This window comes from Macrosteles quadrilineatus, unplaced genomic scaffold (genome assembly GCF_028750875.1).
Source record: "Macrosteles quadrilineatus isolate MER2022 unplaced genomic scaffold, UCM_ALF_1.0 Scaffold_55__1_contigs__length_795759, whole genome shotgun sequence".
NCBI classification, from domain to species: domain Eukaryota; kingdom Metazoa; phylum Arthropoda; class Insecta; order Hemiptera; family Cicadellidae; genus Macrosteles; species Macrosteles quadrilineatus.
In genome coordinates this window covers 191,936-214,508 of record NW_026542648.1, presented here as the reverse complement: position 1 = coordinate 214,508, position 22,573 = coordinate 191,936, and the positions used below count along the sequence as shown (strand labels likewise).

Sequence of the window (22,573 nt, the reverse complement as noted above, 5' to 3'; positions counted from 1 at the left end):
TATTTGGCACTGCGAAAGCAGCGCCAAAGTAGCCTACACTTTTTAGTTTATTTATCTTAAGTGGTTTTATTTTATTTTATCCAAAAGTATTTCATTTCGTTATTTTGTTATTGCGTGTGACGACATTTTATTTCACTACAAGAGTATTATTTTAAGTTTTTATTTGAGAAGCGATACCTTTTGTTAGGCCTAGATGCTGGTCACGTATTTTAGTTCACATAGAAGTATCGTATTTAGTGCCGATGTATTCCTAGTTAGTGCGTCGTCGTGCTGACATACAACCATAGTATACTCGTGCGTGTAGGACGACGAAGGTACCATCTACGAAGATCGAGAAGCGGTTAGCGAGCGACGGAGACTGTTAGCGAGAACCCTGGACTACTAGAGCTGACCGAGCGAATCAGAGGTAAGTTTAGGATAGGTTGACCCTACCCGATATAAACACCTCACAGTGTACAATCCATTTTTGGCAAAAATTGATTAGGTTGGTAATGAAAGATTTAAATGATAGTTACTTACTAGTTTTCGGAGCCAAAAAAATATATGCAGTGGGAAGCTTTTTTACTTGCAGGCCTCTTCAAATCTTTGGGTGGGTTGGAAACCTGTAAAATAATTAAATTAATCAATAATGTTGAGTAGATTAAAGAATAAATACTATTTTCCTACAGTTACCTGACAAAGCAGTCTTTACTGTACTGATTAGATATAGAATGCAAAGTAGCTAATTGCTGCATTTACTTTTGCCGCACCAATTTTTTTTGCTGCACTCAAGTATTCAAAATAAACAACACAAGAGATTGTGCTTTTATAAGGTGCATACGCTCGAATAAATTGGCAACACTTAAAGGTACTACGACTACAATCTAATCAGATGTTCCAGTGTTTCCCATTTTGTTCAACGCTTCAATTTAAATATCCTAAAATGTGTAGTTTAGTGCTTGAAAGACTAATTATTTTTATCCTTTATAGTAACTGTAGGAAAAATATCATGTGTATCAGAAGTGCAAAGTGCCTTTGCTGCACTCAAGAAACTTTCCACACTCGCTTAAGGTTCCTGCGTAAACATTTCGCTTGTGTGCACAGCAAAATTCCACTTTACACACTAGTTACACAAGCCGTTAATGACATGTGTTAAGTAATCTGTATATTAAGTAATCTAAGTGATAGTAACCAAAAGCTACGATGAACAACCCAATCTAAAGTGTCTTTTAATAGTTACAGTAACAAGATCATTAGTGCATTTAAGGACCAAAAGAGGGGAGTTAAGACAGAGAGTTTATTTGGAAGTTGTTATTGATAATAGGCCTTTAAGCCCATTCAATATAAAATCATTTCTAGTTTCCAAAAAATATTAGGCACTAATATGAAGGAGTTATGAACAATCATGTTAATTTCTTCGGCAGTCATTACATACCGTACGTAAACAATGTTTGACTCCCCGCATTTCTTGGATCAAACCACTATTTTTTATGCTTATTTTTGCACTTGGAAGCTTTATTCTATGTTTCATCATAACAACCAATGTTTCCAGTTTTCACCCCTAGGCTACCAGAAAATAGTTTACGGCAATCGTTCAATGCTAAAAACCATCGAATAAACTTTTCAGTTTTTGATGTGCAAACTTTTATTTAGGTAAAGCAAGTAACTTAAGTTTTTTACTAGATTAACATTCAGCTTCCAAACAAGTATTTTTAATTTTGCTGAGGAACTTGAGATAGTAAGTGGCACCTCAGTCTGTCGTACTTATCCCAGCTAAAATAATTGTCATTAACATTATACTCAACTTGTGAGCTACTTTGAAAGTAACGGGCTTTTTGTAAATGCCCAACATGGTTTTAGGTGTGGAAAATCCACTACCACGGCTGTTGCCCAGCTTGTAACTGAGGTCCTAAACGCTTTCGAGGCTAATGAATCTCTGGCTCTGGCTCTCGCGGACCTAAGCAAAGCTTTCGACTGCGTCCCTCATGCCCTGCTTGTCGAAAAACTGAAAGCTTACGGAGTCTGTGGTGAGGTGCTTTCCACCTTCGCATCCTACCTGGCAGATAGGAAACAAATCCTCACCCTGAATGGAGTCAACTCTTCCCCCCAACCCGTCAACCATGGAGTGCCCCAAGGTTCGGTCATTGGACCGGTTCTCTCTTGGTCTTGATTAACGACCTAGGTGTGCAGGGAGACATACTTCTATTCGCAGACGATACCACCTTTTTTGCAAGAGGCAAAACACCTGACTTGGCCCAGGAATCGGTAACAGGAAAATTTCTTGTGGCCAAACAGTGGTTCCTCAACAATAAGCTGAGCTTAAACGAAGATAAGACACAAGAAATTGTATGTAGCCTCAGTTTAAGCCAATCATCAACTTCTCCGGAAGTTAAGTTACTGGGTTTTACCCTGGATGCTAAATTAAGCTGGAACAGTCACACAGCTAACATCTGCCTAAAACTAGCAAAAGTAACACGTCTCCTCAGGTGCCTAAAGCCTCTACTATCTAAGGAGCACCTATTAATGATATATTATGCACTGTTTCACAGTCATGTTATGCATGGGCTTCAGCTGTGGGGACACGCATCGGGATGCAATAATATCCTTCTCGAGCAGAAAAAAGCCTTGAGAATCATAGACTCGGCTGGTTTTCTCGACCACTGCAAACCTATATTTGCAAAACTCAAAGTCTGCACCGTGTTTAGCCAAAACATTCTGCTTAGCCTGCTTTATGTCAGGGAAAACCTATCTTTACTTACTGTGAGAGGGGACCTGCACCCATATAACATCCGAGGGAGGGAAAAGATTGATATCCCTTATTGTAGGCTGAGTAGAAAGAAGGAATGCTTCCCAGTCCTGGCAATAACACTTTTCAACACGCTCCCAACTAGTGTGAGAAATCTGGAGGTCGGGAAGTTCAAGACTTGGGTAGAGCGATGGTTGAGGAAAAATCCTTTCTACTCCATTGAGGAATATTATAAAGCAGATACCCAAAATATATAAGGCCTAGCTCGGTAAAGACCTGCCGCCAAACACACAACCCAAAATATGTAAATAGTGTACAGTTTTTAAATAATTTATATTTTGTTGTACAGTCCTAAATATTAGTTTTAAAAGTATTACTGACGCCATTTATCCAGTATCACTGGTCAAAGATGAAGGGAAGAAGTATGAAGTATGAAGTAAGTATACAAATCATTGAGCAGCTTTTTACACATAAAGGCTGTTTGGGTGTTTTGATTTAACGGAAGGCGACTACCAAAAATAAAGGTACAAACCTTAACAGTCAAAGGGTAACAGCATATTACCTAAAAAAAAATTTCCAAGTAAATTGCTGTTAGGTTTACCCTTGGAAAATTATAGGCTATATTTCTAATAGGCCCAAACTTTCTTATAGATTGTGTCTTAGGCTACGGCCACACGGGCGTTTTTTCACGCAAGAACGCAGCGTGAAAAAACGCGAGAATTATGGGCAGCATTAAATGTAATGAGGTATGCCACACGGAGTGTGTTTTCACGCAGATTAGGCGCGTCTTCAAAATCGACCGCCGCGGGCCCGCAGAAGAATGGACTGGGGTGCATTTTTGAAGCTTGTTTTCACGCTCTGTCCCTGGCCACACGGGCGGGAGCAACACGCAGCTTTGATCAAGTCGTTCTAGCAAGTTAAAATAAAGTTAAATGTATCTAATTTTTTCCAGGACAGCGTAAAATATTTTTGGGTCTAGCCAATTATACATTAGGATCTTAAACATAGGTCGACCTTACTGGGCCACTTAATAATTTGTTACTAAAAGGAAAGGCATTTAGTTGGGCAAATTAAAATCTTGTCATAAAAATATTTATATTATATTTATTTTTTATGCTAAATGTCAAAATAAAATAATTTTTGTGTTGTTTTCGTATCGAAATTAATATATTAAATTTATTTTTTATACTAAATGTAAATAATTAAATGTTAACAAAATAAAATAATTTTAGTATTGTTTTCGTACCGAAATCACCATTCATATTTTTTTTCACTAGTCAAAAACAAGGTTATTATTCCGGCCATGAGGAAGATATATAACATAATTACGTGAATTCGTCAATCAACTGCAGGTTCCCACGGCTTTTTGCCGCTCCTGCCGCAACCTGCGTGAAAATAAGCTAAATTTTTCCGCGTGAAAAAGACGCACGTGTGGCATACAACAGCGGGAATTCAAGCAGCGTGAAAAAAAGCTACATTTTACCGCGTGAAAAAACGCCCGTGTGGCCGTAGCCTAAGTGTTTAAAATGTTTATTTCAAGCTGACAAGTTTAAATTAGGCCTATTAATTTTGAAATCGCAAGACAAAATTCAGTTTAGTAGGGAGGTACCTATTTATTTAATATAGGTGCCTCCAATAGAATTTTTAAATTTGGTATCAAGTTTTTTTTCCTTCCTGAATCCAAATAGCCTATAAGATTTTTTTCCCCCCTAATGAATATTACTCTAGATATCGCCGTAAAAATATACATTAGAATAAACAAGGTAGTATGGATGACATTAAAATGAACTGTGGGTGAAGTAAGCCTACAGCTGATTGTTTTCAACTACACGACAAGCAACTGGAGGAACTAACCTTAAGGCCAGTATCCACAGTGCAAGGCAGCTCGCTGTGAATGCCTTGTTGCGAATTCTCAGCCTTGCCTCGGACTGTGGGTACCGGGGTTGCTCGCTATGAGGCGCTCGCATCGCAAAATGTGAGGCGAAACGTGTACTTGTCGGTTTTAGAGCAGTGCTCAAAGGTGCCTCGCTCTGAGCTGTGTGTCATCATGGATAGTCATGACATGATCAGAGATTTAGTGAAGTGTTATGGAAAGCAAAGCGGGTGGTTAGCGTGCTCGCAGTGAGCATTCGGGGTTACAAACTAGCTGCTAGCTAAAGAGCTCACCCTGAGGCAGATGGCACGAGGCATTCGCAGCGAGCAGCCTCGCACTGTGGATACCGGCCTTTATTATCTAACTCTGATTCTGATCGGCAATAGGCCAAATTTAATTACGACATTTCACTTCACAACAACTGAACAACTACTTAGAACTAGAACTATAATACAGTGGTAGAATACTAAAACCAATACTGTGCTGCTAGTCTGTCTGCTACGCTAAGTTCATCTTCAAAAGCATTTAAATTACAGACAGACAGACAAACAGACATGAGTAGGATTAAAAACATATCTTGTTTAGGCAAAAATAATAGCCTATAACCCTCCGAGTGTCCCTTGTTTTGGCCTTAATGTCTGCCTACTTTTTGCTCATTTGCAAGGTTTTATTAAAACGGATCTGAGAAGCTTAAAAACAATGTTAATTATACTGTTCTATATACCATTTTGTTTGGAAAATCATGGGCTTCAATAATATACATAAAACATAAGGAACATTTGTTTCAAAAAAAACTTTTATGTAAAAAAAATATTTTGGAAAATTAAAAAAAAAAAAGTTTACACTCAATGAAATTGTATAAATTATAGGCCTATAAATATTTAAAAATAGCCACTTTGTTCTAAATTTTATGAGGATTACAAATATATAATAATATAAGGAAGTAGATTTGCAAATAAATAAGTTATGGGCAAAAACAGATTTCAGTACATAGCGTTTGTTTAGCTAAGAAAGCATAGCCTAACCATAGCTAGGAATCTGGCTGATAATTTACATCAATATCACTACCTACTTCTTCAGGATCATCAACCAACCCTTCAAAATCACTTAAATCTTCTTATAATGCACCACGTATATCACTACTTTTGATTTTTAACACTAAAACAATGATAAACGTACATCAGCCATCGGTGCGAGGTTAACCAAGCTGTTTACAAATACGCACGTCAGCTGTCTGCTACAATATTTTCGGAACTAAAATGAAAAGCGTATAGAAACATAAATCAGGAGAAAGCTCTAAATCTGCTGAAAAAAACAATACCTAATTCAATCCAGTTCAATCCGATTCAGTCAGTCCCAGAGCCGTCGCCGTAAACAGTGTTTGTGAGTCGAAGCTTCGACACAAAACACTACACAAAGTGTGTTATGTGTCGAAGCTTCGACAAATAACACTCGGAGGGATATATGGTATTGGATTAAGAAATGAAACTATATTCTAAACTAACCTAACATAAAACTTGCTGTAGGCTAAGTTACCGTTTCAAAATTCTGTTTGATAACAGTAAAGGCGTGGGGAATAAGCTGTCAAACAGAATTTTGAAATGTTACAACAAGTATGGTTCTAGGTAGGTTAGTTTAGAACAGTTTCATTTCAATAATTTTTTTTTTTTTTTTTTTTTTTGTTGATAGGTAGGCCTACTGAACAATTTTTATTTATCGTAGTTTACAACTGATAAGTTTCAATTTGTTAATATCAATATGTCAAATTAAAAAATAAAATATTGATATATCGAAAAGAAATCATCGATAATATTAAATGTTCCCTTAAACAGGAAAGTACCGATACCCAAAATATTATTATTGACTAGGTAGACAAATATTTCAAGTGATTCTGTAACAATAATAAGTAAGTAAGTAAGTAAGTATAATAATGTTACTATAAGTTAAAGGGAATTCTGTCACATTTTAGAGAAATGTAAGGACAGTCGGACTAATTACATGTCGTAGCCTATTTACCTAGGCCTACATACTTAATCCTTCTTACTTTTACCCAATAGGATGGATTGCGTCTCGACAAAACATTTATTTTACACACACACAAAGAAAAAATACTTCACAACGTGTACAACAGTTCAAGATAAAAAAAACAATGTATATACATATAAACAAGTTAAAAATAACTTCCAGGGATGATGGAAAGACAGCTATCGATGTTTTCTATCTCCTTATCGGTCATGAACTCTGAGATGCTATAGAAGGCTCTCTCTTTCATTAGCGACATAAGCTTGTCCTTGAGATAACCCCTTTTTATGCCCCCCCTTGGCCATCGGCAGTTTGTTAAAGAACTTAAGACCCTGAATTTGATATGTAGCTCAGCTGTCTTAGAGAGCCTAGCGCGGGGATCATCCAGCATGTTTCTCTGCCTGGTGTTGTAGGAATGGACCATGGCACGGGACCTAAGGTCTCTATGTTTATCCCAAACATGAAGAAGGCACAGGATAATATAATGACCGAAGACAAAATATACGCAAAGTTAAATCATTAATAAGAATGAAATAGGCCTACTGGTAACAATAATAAATTACATCAAATGATAGAACTATGTTAACTAATTGGTCTTAGATTTCCCGTATTTTAAAAGGCAGCGCAAGGCGTTGTACAAATAAGAATAAAATGATAAAATTACAAAGTTTTACCGAATTCTTAACAGGCAAGGTTTACCAACTTAAATATTGGGCGTTTGGCATCTATAATTCACATAAATCGGGACTGATATATTTATTACTATTGTTTTATTAACTTAAGTTAAGTGAAAGGTATAAGTTAATCAGGTAATTTTCAAATTGCTGAATTAGAGTTAGCTAACAAAGTTGTCACTTCCAATTGCTTGACTGTGATAGTGATTGAAAACAATCAGCTATTGGCTTCTTCACCCATCGTTCATTCCACTTGTAAATGTCATCCATCCTACCTTGTTAAAGTTATTCATTTTGTAGGCCTATATTGTTTGGCAATATCTTGAGTAATATTCATGGGTCGCCGGAATTCTACCCCCGGATATTTACCCCCATGAAAAAACACCTACGACATTTTGACGTCACGAGGGGCGGGGCCTATACACGCTCGAGAAACAGCCCGCGACTGGAAATCTACCCCCGGACATCTACCCCCAGACATTTACCCCCGGACATCTACCCCCGGAAATCTACCCCCCGTGGTCAGCTCTGCCACGTATCGGCCAATATTCATTGTTTTAATTGATTTTATAAATTGCTTTTCGGTCAACGGCTCTTCGGTTAATCATTACCCTCTAATATCTGGTATTAAGCATTTGATATGTCATTGCCTTGTTTAACATTCTATCTTCCTAATAAAATATGCTGTAACAGCCCTTTTTCATCCAAACTACTTCACTGATATTTATGATTGAGGCGTAATTTTAAATCTTAAGATCAAGCGCAACGAAAATGGCATTTGAAACTATATGTTGACTAGCTGTACCCGCGGGCTTCGCCCCGTTTAACTTCATAAGTATTCGCATGGCTCATTCACGTCCTGGTTGAAGTTCGTTCGCTACGCTCACTCACCTTTAGGTTGAAGCTCGTTCGCTGCGCTCACTTGCCTTCAGGTTAGCTCGTTCGCTACGCTAACTCGCCTCCAGGTTGAAGTTCGTTCGCTACGCACACTTATCTTTTGGTTGGAAATTAGCTGTTGCCATATATTTAAAAAAAAAAAAATTAATAGTGCTGCACCCTGTTGGTAATCCTTTTAACTTGTATGCTATTGAACATCATAGAACAGAACCAACTTGTTTAATTGAAACAGCTGTTAAGATTCATTAATTCCCTTTAAATATGAAAAATGATAAGATTAACATGGGGAACTACAGAGCCACTGGGGCGGAGCCCGAAAGGGTTTTTGAGATAAGAATATGCTTTAATGTTAATCGGGAATGTGAGCTATCATCATGCCAAATTTCAGCCCAATCCGTCCAGTAGTTTATGCGTGATTGAGCAACACACACACAAACACACACACAAACATACACACAAACATACACACAAACTCACAAACTTTCAGATTTATAATATTAGTAAGATAAAGGGCTTCAAAAGTGTGACCCTTAAGCATTTTATTTATTTCCAGACAGTGATTTAAATTGTTGACCAACTTTCACATACAGTAACAGCTAACGGCGCATGCACGAGCGCGGATCGGAAGTGTTTATCACAAAAGATTGACCAATAGGATTTTAATACTATTTAAAGGTTCTTCCAAAAGAAGAAAAAACAGATAACATTGTAATAATAACTCTTATGACGTACGGTATGGGAAATATTTTATTCATTGAATGATCAACCATATTTTGTAACTAGCGCAATAGTCATTATTGCTTTTACCAAAGATTACGTAGCATTATGTAATCTTTGCTTTTACACTTATTACTCATCAAAAAAGCTAAAGAGCTAAATGCTCAAAATTTTTATTAGGCTACTTCAATCTATCTATCGCAGTTATATGAATTAGCATAAGCCTTTAAAGTAACCGTCAATGTTGACGGGTTTCACCTAATTCTGTTCTGTATACTACCTTAAAATGCCTCATTTTAACATTTTACTGGCAGGAAACCTGCTTATTCACTTCCTATATGGTATTCTTATGAATGAATCTTTTGAACACTTATTTATGGACATAAGTTGACAAGTTCTGTTTTAAGGCAGGATTTTCCAATAAGACTTTATACATTCTCTGAATATGCGAATGTGCTGCAATGGGGGCGTACCGTTGATATATATTAAAATATATTAGGCTATGCTAAAAAAATTGAGTGTGACCATTATTTGAATTTTAATAATTGTCTTATTTTAAGTCTTTAAGAGAAAATGCTATAAAATCCTTTCTTAGTACGCATCTAAAATCTTAGAAACTAAATTGAAGTGATATGAAAAATTTACCATTATACACCTGACTTTTATTGATCCTCTTTCTCAATTTAACAGTTTACAATTGAATTGTCTTATTTTAGGTATTTAAGAGAAAATACTTTAAATCCTTTCTTAGTACGCATCTAAAATCTTAGAAACTAATTTTTTTTACTACTAGGTGATATGAAAAATTTACCATTATACACCTGACTTGTATTGATCCTCTTTCTTAATTAAACAGTTTACAACTGAGTTTTGGTTTACTAAACAATTATCACTACTAGGCCTTCATTGAATAAACCGGAAGCTCACCACAGTGATTCACTTTATCCTTTAAGAAATGTGTGTAAAAACAATGGTTCAGTACGATGTAACACTTGACCATGTGAAAAGTGTGCAATATTATATTATTTTCATAACTTTTTCATCTCCTGTTTACAGTTGCAGACGATCTATTCATGTTTTCACAACCTGACTTAAAAATTGATCTGATGAGTACTACTCACATTTCACTTTTAAACTGGTATTGTATAGTGTAAAAGTTGGTCAACCATTGGAAGCACCTTCTATGAATAAATCAAAGGCTTAGGGGTATAGGGCTCTTGAAGCCCTAATCAAAATATCCTTTTAATTACCGTACCATTTTGTGCTGCGCTAGATCTTAAGCTTTTAAATGACGCCTCAATCGTAAAAATCAGTGAAGTAGGTCGGGTTGAAAAGGACTGTTACAACTTATTGAATTTTAAATATGGATAATGTTAAAACAGAGATCGACATATCGCATGTTTACAACTGGGTATGGAATAAGAAGGTAAAGCAATTTATAAAATCAATTACAACAATGAATATTGGCCGATACGCGGCAGAGCTGACCACGGGGGGTAGATTTCCGGGGGTAGATGTCCGGGGGTAGATGTCTGGGGGTAGATGTCCGGGGGTAGATTTCCAGTCGCGGGCTGTTTCTCGAACATGTATGCCCCGCCCCTCGTGACGTCAAAATGACGTAGGCGTTTTTTCATGGGGGTAAATATCCGGGGGTAGAAATCCGCTACCCCATATTCATCAGTGGTGAAAAATGATATTATAGGCCTATACGGATTTAGGGGGAAAAACTCTTAAGAAAGTAAAATATTATCAACCCTCCGAGCGCCACTCGTCGAAAAATCGACGCACGAACATCGTTTACGGCGAAGGCTCTATGACTGACCGAAACTATACTCTATCTAACTCTATGACTGATGTTATGACTGACTGAATCGGATTGAACTGGATCGAGTTAGGTATCATTCTTTTCGTTATATTCTAAGCTTTCTCCAGAGGTCTGTCTCTAAGCGCTTTATGTTCTCCGAGCCGATCGTAATTGTAGCAGACAGCTGACGTGCGTATTTGTAAACAGCTAGGTTACCCTCGGACCGATGACTGATGTGTTTTATTACGTTTACCATTGTTTTAGTGTTAAAAATCAAAAGTAGTGATATACGTGGTGCATTATAAGAAGATTTAAGTGATTTTGAAGGGCTGGTTGATGATCCTGAAGTAGGTAGTGATATTGATGTAAATTATCAGCCAGATTCCTAGCTATGGTTAGGCTATGCATTCTTAGCTAAACGCTATGTACTGAAATCTGTTTTTTGCCCATAACTTATTTATTTGCAAATCTACTTCCTTATATTATTATATATTTGTAATCCTCATAAAATTTAGAACAAAGTGGCTATTTTCAAATATTTATAGGCCTATAATTTATACAATTTCATTGAGCGCGAACTTATTTTTTTTTTTTTCCAAAATATTTTTTTTTACCTAAAAATTTTTTTTGAAACAAATGTTCCTTATGTTTTATGTATAATATTGAAGCCCATGATTTTCCAAACAAAATGGTATATAGAACAGTAGAATTAAGTTTAACATTGTTTTAAGCTTCTCAGATCCGTTTTAATAAAACCTTGCAAATGCGCCAAAATAGGCGGACATTAAGGCCTAAACTATGGACACTCGGAGGGTTAAAATTAAAAATTTGTTTGGAGGCACAAGTTATAAATAACTTAATTATGTAGGCTATACCAGAACTTGATATCTTATGTGAAAAAAACAGTGTCTAGCCTACAACACAATTATGATTGTGACGTCAAATTAACTTATGCAATTTCTTGACTAACTTACGCCTAGCCTATGTCTATTCAGTCATTAAGACCTCCTTGGTAAGTTTGAACCTGTAGATATAAGATATTATGTAGGCTAGCACAGGTTATTTGTGTTTGTACTGTAGTATGCCCATTATAAATTAATACCTAGCATAAAATTTATATTCCAACACTCAATCATTATACCGGGTTAGTTATTGTGGTAAGGTTGGTGATAATACTGTTTATTTATCTAGCTATTGTTACAATCTGACCTAACCTCCTGAAACGACAAGCTTCAAGGTTATGTAGCCTGGATGACAAATATTAAATATTGTTCTATGAAACAACCTGTACAGTTACGAACAGTAGGGAACTTTTTCGACGATAAATTCTATGTCAAAAAGCATTTCTGAAGAGGTCTGTGGTTTATATTATAAGATCTAGGTAGAACTTACTAATGTAGGCCTATATAAAATTTTGGATACTTACTCGGCCAGGCCATGGCGGGAAACCTTTCATCTTGGCCCTGCAATCAGAAAAAATGTTATAGCTTGTTAAAATCTCAAATTATTTTAAGAAACTCTAATTGTATATGCAATTTGTCAAAATTTCAAGGGAAACTTACCAAACCAAGTCACCAATTTTATAAACGTCAGGCATAGCTCTTGCTTCAACAACTACCGCTACTCGACTGATTCTCAAATCTCAATTCTGAAGTTTGGTTTGGTTTTGGTTACAAAATACAAGCACAAGCAGAAGCAGCTCAAAAACGGTTTGTGATTGTTGGAACACTTGATTGGTGGAGCAGCGTGTAGAGGCTTCCTCCAATGACTATCCAACCCAAAACCACTATAGTTTCAGACTTTTGTTGTCCACAATAAAGTCAGTTTTTTATTTTTTTAAATAAACTCAGTATAAAATTATAAGATAACCATAACTGCTTTGATCTTTATGGCAAAATGTTATTTTAAGGGTTATTTGTTTTGGTAGATTATAAGAACAGTTTTGTTTTGAGTCTCTGTGTCATTACTTTCAAAGGCGTTGAATCTAAACTAATTCTAACTCACCAAGACCGTTGATCACATACTAAATTTCATGGATTCTTCCTAGATCCTTTTTAATTTTTTAAATATATAATTCTTTAGTTTTATAATTCAGAAAATTGGAGGAACGCATAAAAAGTAAAAATTATAATCTAATATACTATATAAGTAAATTCTCCTTCAAATCAAATCAAGTCGTTTATTACCAAAACAAAATACATTGTAGAACACCGTCAAATAAACACCGAATATCGTATTATCATATGTTTTATCTATGGTATTATCATAGATAAAACATACTCCCTTAGTAGATTTCTCATCCTTATGGAACAGCTGAAGACAATTTTATTGTTAGTTCATGTACGGTTAGTTATAACTTAACTTAACTTAATTAACTTGTGTTGGTTAGTCTATGGTATTATCTATGGTAAAAGCATTGACTTTATATCTACACTAATATAGATAAAAGATATAAGATCTATACTAACTTTAAAAGGCGCCCGTGACACTAATATAGATATATCTACACCAGTGTAGATAAAGTCAATATTTAAGGACTTCAATGACCAGCACAATTACAATTTCGCCTACACCACTGATACTTTGTCAGTTTGCCTGATTTGTCGTGGAGCAAGGCGCCACTAGAAAACGGGAACGCGCTAGAAAACCATGGTAAGATTTTAGAATATCCATCACTGTGACGCAGTGTTGCGCTGCCCGCGCTGCTGCATGGCCTGTTTTCTAGTGGGGCCTTGCGTGGAAGCGCCTTGACTGCCTTGACTGCGACAACATGGGCAATCCCGAAGACGTGGGACTCACTATATTATACTGCTCCCGTTATGCAGTATTCTCCACGTAAAAAAGCTCTACCTTGACCGAAATGCAATCTATCTAATTAAATAAGTGAATGCCTGAAACTGTACGAACCATTAGGGCTACAGACACATGTTTATGTAACCTGAAACATTACCAGAAGAAATGTGACAGCATTTTCAGGTCTAGCAGAGTAAAGCCACCCCCGTTAGTTATACTTTATACTTTACTTTATTATGAAATGGCGACCATACAATGTAGGTATTTTAAGCCAAGTATGAATGGAGATGAGTGTAGGATGAGTGGCGCGATCTTGTAGTCTTGTTAGTGGCTAAGGCCGACATTCCTTAGACACAGCTGTTAATTAATAGCCCAAACAGCTAATGGCAACTAAGGGACCTACAGTTTATAGTGGAATCCGAACCACATTTTTTCCTTGGTATATACGAATTGGTCTAATTATCAGGATAGTACTGCAGATAGTCGTAATACTCACTAGTGCGGACGTTAATCCACACCAGGGAGTATCCCATCCACAGTGCATGCCTATAAATATCCACAATCCGTTACCTCCTAGTAGCTGGATTACAGGACGACGCCACCCGTCCCAGTCAGTCTGATTGATTGACCAGTCTCACACTACTTCAGGATGGTCACCACCACTGAGCTAAAATTATAACTGGAGGTAGCACTGCCATGGCAGAAGTCTGTCAAAAGCGAGTCGCTGATTTTGTTAGGTTGGTATAGCAGTAAGTTTTCTTACCATAGCAATAACATGGCTTCTTATAACTAGGTTGGTATAGCAGTGAGTATTTTTGTCATACTTGAATACTTTTAATACTTTAATAATTTTCTTTGAAATGGCCACCATACAAAGTAGGTATTTTAAGCCAAGTATAATAATAGCCATAGCAATAATATGGCTTCTTATAACTCACACCTCACGCAAACATGGCGGCTGGCGACACGCATCTTTGACATTCAGTGCTACCTCCAGTTAGAATTATAGCTCAGTGGTCACCACCCATGCCACCATCTGTATGCATTAAAGAAGTAAATTTATTGTACATTAATTACACTATTATAATTATTCACTTATTATATTTTTATATTTCATGTTTAGCAAGTTTGTTCGAATTATCTATTCATTATGTTGTAACGCAAGTAGACTTCTCATCCAATTTTAAAATTGTAGCTAATTTTTCCTTGTTTAGTTCATGTTGGTAAGATCATTGATAAAACATACTCCCTTAAGATTTAATCACTATAATAATAATGTCGACAAAGTTTTGTTTCCATTATTTTAGAATTGATTTCGTGATTTACTGTTTGGTTCAAATCTGATGAACTAGACACAATAGAAACATGCTAGAAATAACATTTTATTATACACTATACTCTTTAAAAATATGTTTTTACTACAAATCCACAAATCCCTTATCTGCCATGTAGAAAGAAACCGTGTACAGCGAGGCTTTTTGGTATTGGAAATCCTGCTAAGCAAACGAAAGAAAAAAATCCTTCTGATTTAATTTCAGTGATTTCTGATTGGATTGGATCATCGACATTGAAACTGAAACTGAAACAACCAACTCTTTACTTCAATCTTCATTCTTTTGATATTGTATTTGTTTTTGTTGAGGTTGTGTTTGCATGTTGAAATAGTATTTTGTTTTAAATTAACATTCACGATGAAATGCCACAGTGTTTTAGCATTCTTCGTTATCAGCTTAATAAGTAAAGGTAGGCATTATTGTAATGTAAGAATTTCTTCAGTTATGACTAATCGTTAGTGGGCGGGGCTCAATGTTTTTGTAAATAAGTGCTCTTTCTTTAGGGACTAGCCTTCTGTAGATTAATTTGCCTACATTTTAATACCTAATATTAAATTACTTGAATAACGATTTTTGCCCCAAGCATATAGGCAAAGTTTAAGTAATGATTAGCAATCACTGGGTTCCTATTATAGTGATAGACCTAGGTTAGGTAGATTGAAGAATTTACATTTTTTTAAATATGGGCTAATTACAGTTTCTATTAACAAGCTCTGCCTTTGGAGCCCCATATAATAGGGCTATAAGTAGGCTAATCCAAGTAACTGGTCTACCTACTAATTTTTGGATGTTTAGTGTTAATAGATGAGGTTAAGATTAACAGCTAGCCTTAGACGGTAGTTGTTTAGGACACCCACTTCACCTTAAACGTTATAGATCTTTTAAGCTTAACTTATCGTAAGTATAAAGTCTACTAACTTAAGGGTGCGCTCTAAGTTACCTCAGCTCAAATATCTCAATACGAAGTTGCTGAACGCTGATGTCCCTATAAATTACCATTGCATTGAACAGCGCCATGAAGAGCGCTTGCAAGCCTTTCGAATCTGGGTGATTACATTGTTATTCTTAAAGTTTTTAATAAAGTAGTGCAGATTCTTGTTTTTAAGAATCATCAATTGCATTTACCCTGTTTGTTATTTTTTCTCTAAAAATTATTTTTAGGTCATGGGTTAAAACTTAAGATAAAAAACGTGTAATTAAACATTTTTACCAACCTTTGAGCCCAACATTTTTTTTAAATATTAGAGATTTAAAAAGAAACGGCAAAACTACAATAATATTAAACTAGGTGGTGTTCGCAGAGGCATCCACAAAATTGAGCGGAGCCATCAAGGGTTCATATTATATTGTTTTTGTCATACTGCAGTAAAAACAGTAGTTTTTAATGCATGCGTTGCGGGTCTAAAGTAGGTAGCATTTTTAATATTTAAGGAGTAAAAACCGTTTTTAGCCTCTATTGAGTAAAAATCAGCTGTTGTCAACTCAGTTGTAAATTTCGATTGTAAACGATTGCATGTAGCCTATCAAAAATATGTATTGATTCGTGCTTCGTAATCATTTTAAAATACAGTCTACAGTCTCTTCCCGTAGCATTTTAGCATTGCAGATACATTAATCCATTCCCACACTCAACACTGCTCACCTTTGCTACTTCCTCCACCACCCCCTACGTCGTGGACCTGTTTCCCTCTCTTCCCATAGCATTTTAGGATTGATACATTAATGTAATTGCCAAAGACAGTTCCCACACTCTGCACTGCTAGCCTTACTACTTCCTTCACCATTTACTACGTCATACACCTGTTTCCTTCCTTTCTCGTAGCATTTAAGTATTACAGATACATTTACTGCCCAAACGGTTCCCCCACTCTGCACTGCCAGCCTTTACTACTTCCTTCAACACTTCCTACGTCGTGGGGCCTGTTTCCTTCCCTTCTCATAGCATTTTAGTATTGAAGATACATTAATCTAACTGCCACAGACGGATCTCACACTATGCTGATGCTCGTACTTTACTACTTCCTAAGCCACTTCCTACGTCGTGGACCTGTATTCATCACTTTCTATAGCATTTTAAATACGTTAATCTAATTGCCACAAACATTCCCATCCCACACTCCGTACTGCTAGCCTTTACTACGTCTTTCACCATGTCATATGTCGTGAGCATGCTTCCATCCCTTCTCATAGCATTTCAGCATAGCAGATACATTAAAACTGCTACAAACGGTTTCCACTTCCCACACTCCACACTGCTCACCTTACTACTTCTTTCACCTCGTCCTACGTCGCGGATCTGTTTCCCTCTCTTCCCATAGCATTTTAAGATTGTAGATACCTAAATCAAATCGTCATAAACAGATCCCGGTACTTTTCTGTTAAAGGGAACATTCATTATTATCGATGATTTTTTCTCGATATATCAATATTTTTGTTTACCGATCCATTACATATTGACAATTGATCTTGTTTAGGCTAAAATAGTCTATTATATGGATTAAGAAATTCAACTGATATAATCTAACCTAACATAACCAACCAAACTTGCCGTACTATTTATAAATTCCTTTTGATAACAGAAAAGGCAAGTTAAACATGGAATGTTACATAGCAAGTTTGGTTAGTTATGTTAGGTTATTTTTTTTAGAACAGTTTCATTTAATTATTGTTTTTTGATACTGAACAATATTTATCGTAGTTGTCAGCTGATATGATTCAATTTGTTAATATCGATATATCGAAAAAAATCATCGATAATAATGAATGTTCCCTTTAACAGGAAAGTACCCAGATCCCACACTCCGAACAACTCGTCTTTACTATTTTCTTCACCACTTCCTACATCGCGGACCTGTTTCCCTTACTTTCCATAGCATTTTAGGATTGCAGATACCTTAATCTAATCTTCATAAACAGTTCCCACACTCCGGACAGCTCGCCTTGACTACTTCCTTCACCACTTCCTACGTCACGGACCTATTTTCCTCCCTTCCCATAGCATTTTAGGATTGCAGATACTTTAATCTAATGGTCACAAACAGTTCCCACAGTCCGGACTGCTTGCCCTTACTACTTCCTTCGCCACTTCCTACGTCACGGACCTGTTTCCCTCCCTTCCCATAGCATCATAGGATTGCAAATACCTTAATCTAATGGTCACAAACAGATCTCACACCCCGAACAGCTCGCCTTTACTACTTCCTTTACCACTTCCTACGTCACGGACCTGTTTCCTTCCCTTCCAATAGCATTTTAGGATTGCAGATACCTTAATCTAATCGTCATAAACAGTTTCCACACTCCGGACAGCTCGCATTGACTACTTCCTTCACCACTTCCTAAGTCATGGATCTGTCTCCCTCCCTTCCCATAGCACCATAGGATTGCAAATGCCTTGATCTAATAGTCACAAACAGATCCCACACCCCGAACAGCTCGCCTTTACCACTTCCTTCACCACTCCCTACGTCACGTTCCTATTTTCCTCCCTTCCCAGCATTTTAGGATCGCAGATACCTTAATCTAATCATCTTAAACAGTTCCCACACTCCGGACAGCTCGCCTTGACTACTTCCTTCACCACTTCCTCCGTCACAGACCTGTTTCCCTCCCTTCCCATAGCATCATAGGATTGCAAATACCTTAATCTAATGGTCACAAACAGATCCCACACCCCGAACAGCTCGTCTTTACTAGTTCCTTTACCACTTCCTACTTCGCGGACCTGTTTCCTTCCCTTCCAATAGCATATTAGGATTGCAGATACCTTAATCTAATCGTGATAAACAGTTCGCACACTCCGGACAGCTCGCCTTTACTACTTCCTTCACCACTTCCTACGTCGCGGATCTGTTTTCCTCCCTTCCCATAGAATTTTAGGAATGCAGATACCTTAATCTAATCGTCATAAACAGTTTCCACACTCCGGACAGCTCGCCTTGACTACTTCCTAAGTCACGGACCTGATTTCCTCCCTTCCCATAGAATTTTAGGAATGCAGATACCTTAATCTAATCGTCATAAACAGTTTCCACACTCCAGCCTGCTTGCCTTTACTACTTCCTTCACCACTTCATACGTCACGGACCTCAAGCTAGTGTCGTCATTTGATCATATTTATGATCCATACCGTTTCTGTTCTAATATCTGTGGAATAATGCCATCAGCTATTTCTTTATCAACTGCATTCCAACGTCAACAGCTGATCATATGTCTTTGTTTATGTGTCAAATACTGCTTCCATAAGGATTACATTGAGACCCAGTGGGGCGGATTCCTGAGAGACTTTTTTAACGCCATATAGATGTTGGCACTCACCGATATGGTCTTTATCACCATGCAAAATTTGAAAACGTTTGATTCAGCCGTCTAGGAGGAGTTTGCGTATTACGAAATGCATAAGAGTCGACGTATAAGAGCTTCGCTCGCTCCGCTCAAAAATAAAAATGACACCAAGATCTTTTAAATCGGTTCATATTGGAGCTACAATCAGTAAGAAACCCATTGCATTTGCGCACGCCAGACGGGTAGAGCGCAGCCTTAAGTCTATCTTTGACATCTGACACAACTTGTTTAAATGACTTTTTTAAAGGCGATACCTCCTTTTATTCAATTTAATATCTTAGCAGAACCTCAACCCACTTTGGGGACGGGTAGGAATTCGGGGGTTTAGGTGGGGGAGACATCCAACAATATTTAGTTAATAAGGGAGGATGGGTAAACTTAGTCAGATGGATATAAAAGTAATTGGACTGGAGATGATGGGTGATTAACTGAGCTGGGAGGAATGGAAACTTTCCCTGAAATAGAGAAATTTACTCATTACTTAGGTACCTACCAACCTAACCAACTACCAAGCTAGGTGCTACTACTTGTCGGTGGGATACAAGTCTAGTTGTACCTACGTATAGTTGTACCTCCTAAAAATCTGCAGGTACAACTAGTCGGGTGTGCCACCGTCTACTTGTACCTACGTCTAGTTGTACCTACGACTAGTTGTCCCTAGGCCTCGAGTTACAAGTAGACGTTGGTACAACTAGACGGCGGGACAACGAGACGCGGTCCCAATCCAATGAGCAATATTTTTAAAAGCCTATCGTTGATTGGATTTTAAAATACAATATCAAGACCCATTTAATTTTCAGGGAACTGCTTTGGTATTGGATCAACCTTATATTGCTATCAGTGTATATCGACACATCCGGGTTGTCAACCGTTCAACTGGTGGTGGCATTGGAGCCAGGCTTGCCCCGAGGAAGATGATACTTGTGTCAAAATCATTGAGAGAAAAGGAGGTAAGCTTCTATTAATTCAGTATTATTATCTTCACCTGTTCATGATAACAAATAATTTATTGCCGTAAAAACATTACACATTTAAGCCAAGGCATTGTCATATTTTACAATAGTGAGTGATTTACTTATATGTCAGATTGCAGTTACAGTTTATATGTATTATCACTGAATTTGTGCCCAGTCAGAATGACAAGGTGTAGTAACTAGTGAGAGTAACCAACTCTCCCTTGCTCTCATCATGTTTTTATAAAATTAAAAATTGTCAACGTGAAAATCCATTACCGGTACTACTGCTTGTCTCTGGATTGCCCCCAATTAATTTTCATACTTCGCTCACAATATTTAGGAGAATTGAGGGGAAGTTCCCCCACCACTTTTTTGTATTTAACATATGTTTCTTAATCAGCTGTTGAGCTATTATTTGAAAGCTAAGTTTCAAGTGGAGGGGATGGATTTCTTCCCCTAAAACCGCCTAGAAATATTGTGAAGGAAGTATAATAAACCTCGTTTCTGGAAAATACTTTCTCATTAATCCATAATTCCCTCTGGACATTCATGTTTGTATGGAATTCCATACAAGGAATTGAAGTATTGTTACCTTACTATGTGATCTCTTCAGTTAATTTCTTGTTTTTCATTTTACCAGGCAATGAAGTGGTAACACGTAACTGTCTGAGCTCTCTAAGAGCTATCCGGACTGATATTCCCGCAGATCACTACGAGGGGTGCCGTAAGGCGGCCACTGACTTTAAGCTGGCTCACTACGTCAACAACTCCATCAAGGAGCTTGATATCAAACGGTAACTGAAGACTAGTATATGTATTTTTTTTTACACTGAGTGACTTTTTTGGTTTATATGAAATTTTGTATTCAAAATTAAAGCCATTTCATGTTTCTGAAGTACGTGACAATGGAAGTATACCTAACTTGAGGCATATACTTTCATAAATGTTTCTATTGTCACTGAAATTCATGTGGTTCATTGAATTTGTCCTCTTCATATAGTACCTTGAGTTTTTTTTCCCACCCATCATACTCATCCCTGTAACAATCAGACCTAAATAAATAATAATTTAAGGAAATTCTGTGTTCTTCAAAATTTTTCAAGAAACTAAGATGACAGACTTTGACAAAAAAAAGCATTTGCATTGAACATAATTTTGATTTACATGTTTCTATGTGAGTTTCTGCACAAATTGTAGCTCCATTTCTTATGCAACCTTGGTTATCGAATTCCCTGTGTGCAAAGGATTGTGGGAACAGCCAGAGCAAGTAAGAAATAAAAACAGTTTTTGTTAACTTTCGAAATGTTTCAGGGACTATTATGACGAGGTGACGTGGTGTTTCTGCTACTTTGACAACCGCTGCAACAGTGCAGCCACTACGACAGTGTCACTAGTCACAATCCTGGCCTCGACGTTGTTAGCTCTAAAGATGTACATGTGATCCTTAGTGTAACTTGCAAGCCTGAATCTCGCTTTCTGCAGTCATGACTCAAGTTTGCTACTAATCTAGATACAAATTTGGAATCTTGACATAAATAGGTGAAATCCCAGCAAACTCTTAGACCCAACAAACACAAAGTTGCAAACCAGCTGCACCGACAATCAGTTGGCTACCAAACATAACTCCTTTCCACATGCAGGTGTAAACAGATGCACTCGTGAATAATTCGTATTGTATTTTACATTTGAACCCTAGGCTATTCGTAGTAACTAAATAGCTAACTCAGTTGAATAAAAATCAAATCCTATCTTATCTTTAATTGATAAGACTGGTTGAGCAATCCTTATTTAAGATGCAAAATTCAGCTTTCTCTGTGTGCGCTGGCCCTTAACATTTCACTTGTACGATTTTAGTTTTTTACCAATCTTTTTTTATTTTTTACTTTTTGTGCACATGTGTATTTATTGAAGTTTAATATAGGCTATTAGCAATAGGCGGTGTAAGTTGCCTGTACACATTTCAAAGACCTTAATTTAAATGTAATTGATTTGAAATTTTTTTTATTAATATGAGCCAAACCACAGAAAACATACTACTATAATCCAAAATGCTAACCGCATGGTAAAAAGCGTTAAGTACTCGGAGAGAGCTTTGCCTGTCAATTCGTAGGCAGCGCCACCAGCGTTGCTATGCTGGTGCATTGTAACTCGCATTATAACGCTGGTGGCGCTGCCTACGAATTGACAGGCAAAGCTCTCTCCGAGTACTTAACGCTTTTTACCATGTGGGTAGCATTCTGGGTTATAGTAGTATGTTTTCTGTGGCCAAACCCACCTAACAATAATTAATACATTTACATGTCCAATTCACTGTAAACAATGTTCGCATTGCATATTTGTGTATTTTTGTGTGTTTTATACTTTTGACAAACCAAAATATTATCTGATTGTTAATGAGATGGTTTATTTTAAATTTGTATTGTGTTTTATGTTG

At 36.9% G+C, this 22,573-nt stretch overlaps 2 protein-coding genes across 5 annotated transcripts in view; one reads left to right on the top strand and one right to left on the bottom strand.

Moving 5' to 3' along the window:
* The window catches only part of LOC128981883 (cytokine-like nuclear factor N-PAC), a 93,774-nt gene extending 81,398 nt beyond the window's left edge, over positions 1-12,376 (bottom strand). For all 4 annotated transcript variants that reach the window (XM_054400856.1, XM_054400859.1, XM_054400858.1 and 1 more), the window contains exons 1-3: positions 12,275-12,376; positions 12,139-12,175; positions 520-602 (exon numbers count right to left, since the gene is read on the bottom strand). In XM_054400856.1, the coding sequence (XP_054256831.1) occupies positions 520-602; positions 12,139-12,175; positions 12,275-12,309 (155 nt within the window). In that variant the 5' untranslated portion in view covers positions 12,310-12,376. The remainder of the gene's footprint in view (positions 1-519; positions 603-12,138; positions 12,176-12,274) is intronic.
* A 2,694-nt stretch (positions 12,377-15,070) lies between these two features.
* On the top strand, positions 15,071-22,197 carry LOC128981885 (uncharacterized). The gene is made up of 4 exons (XM_054400864.1): positions 15,071-15,248; positions 19,984-20,133; positions 20,780-20,933; positions 21,451-22,197. The coding sequence occupies exons 1-4, from the start codon at positions 15,197-15,199 to the stop codon at positions 21,578-21,580; spliced, it is 486 nt and encodes a 161-aa protein (XP_054256839.1). The 5' UTR covers positions 15,071-15,196; the 3' UTR covers positions 21,581-22,197.
* The last annotated feature ends 376 nt before the right edge of the window (positions 22,198-22,573 follow it).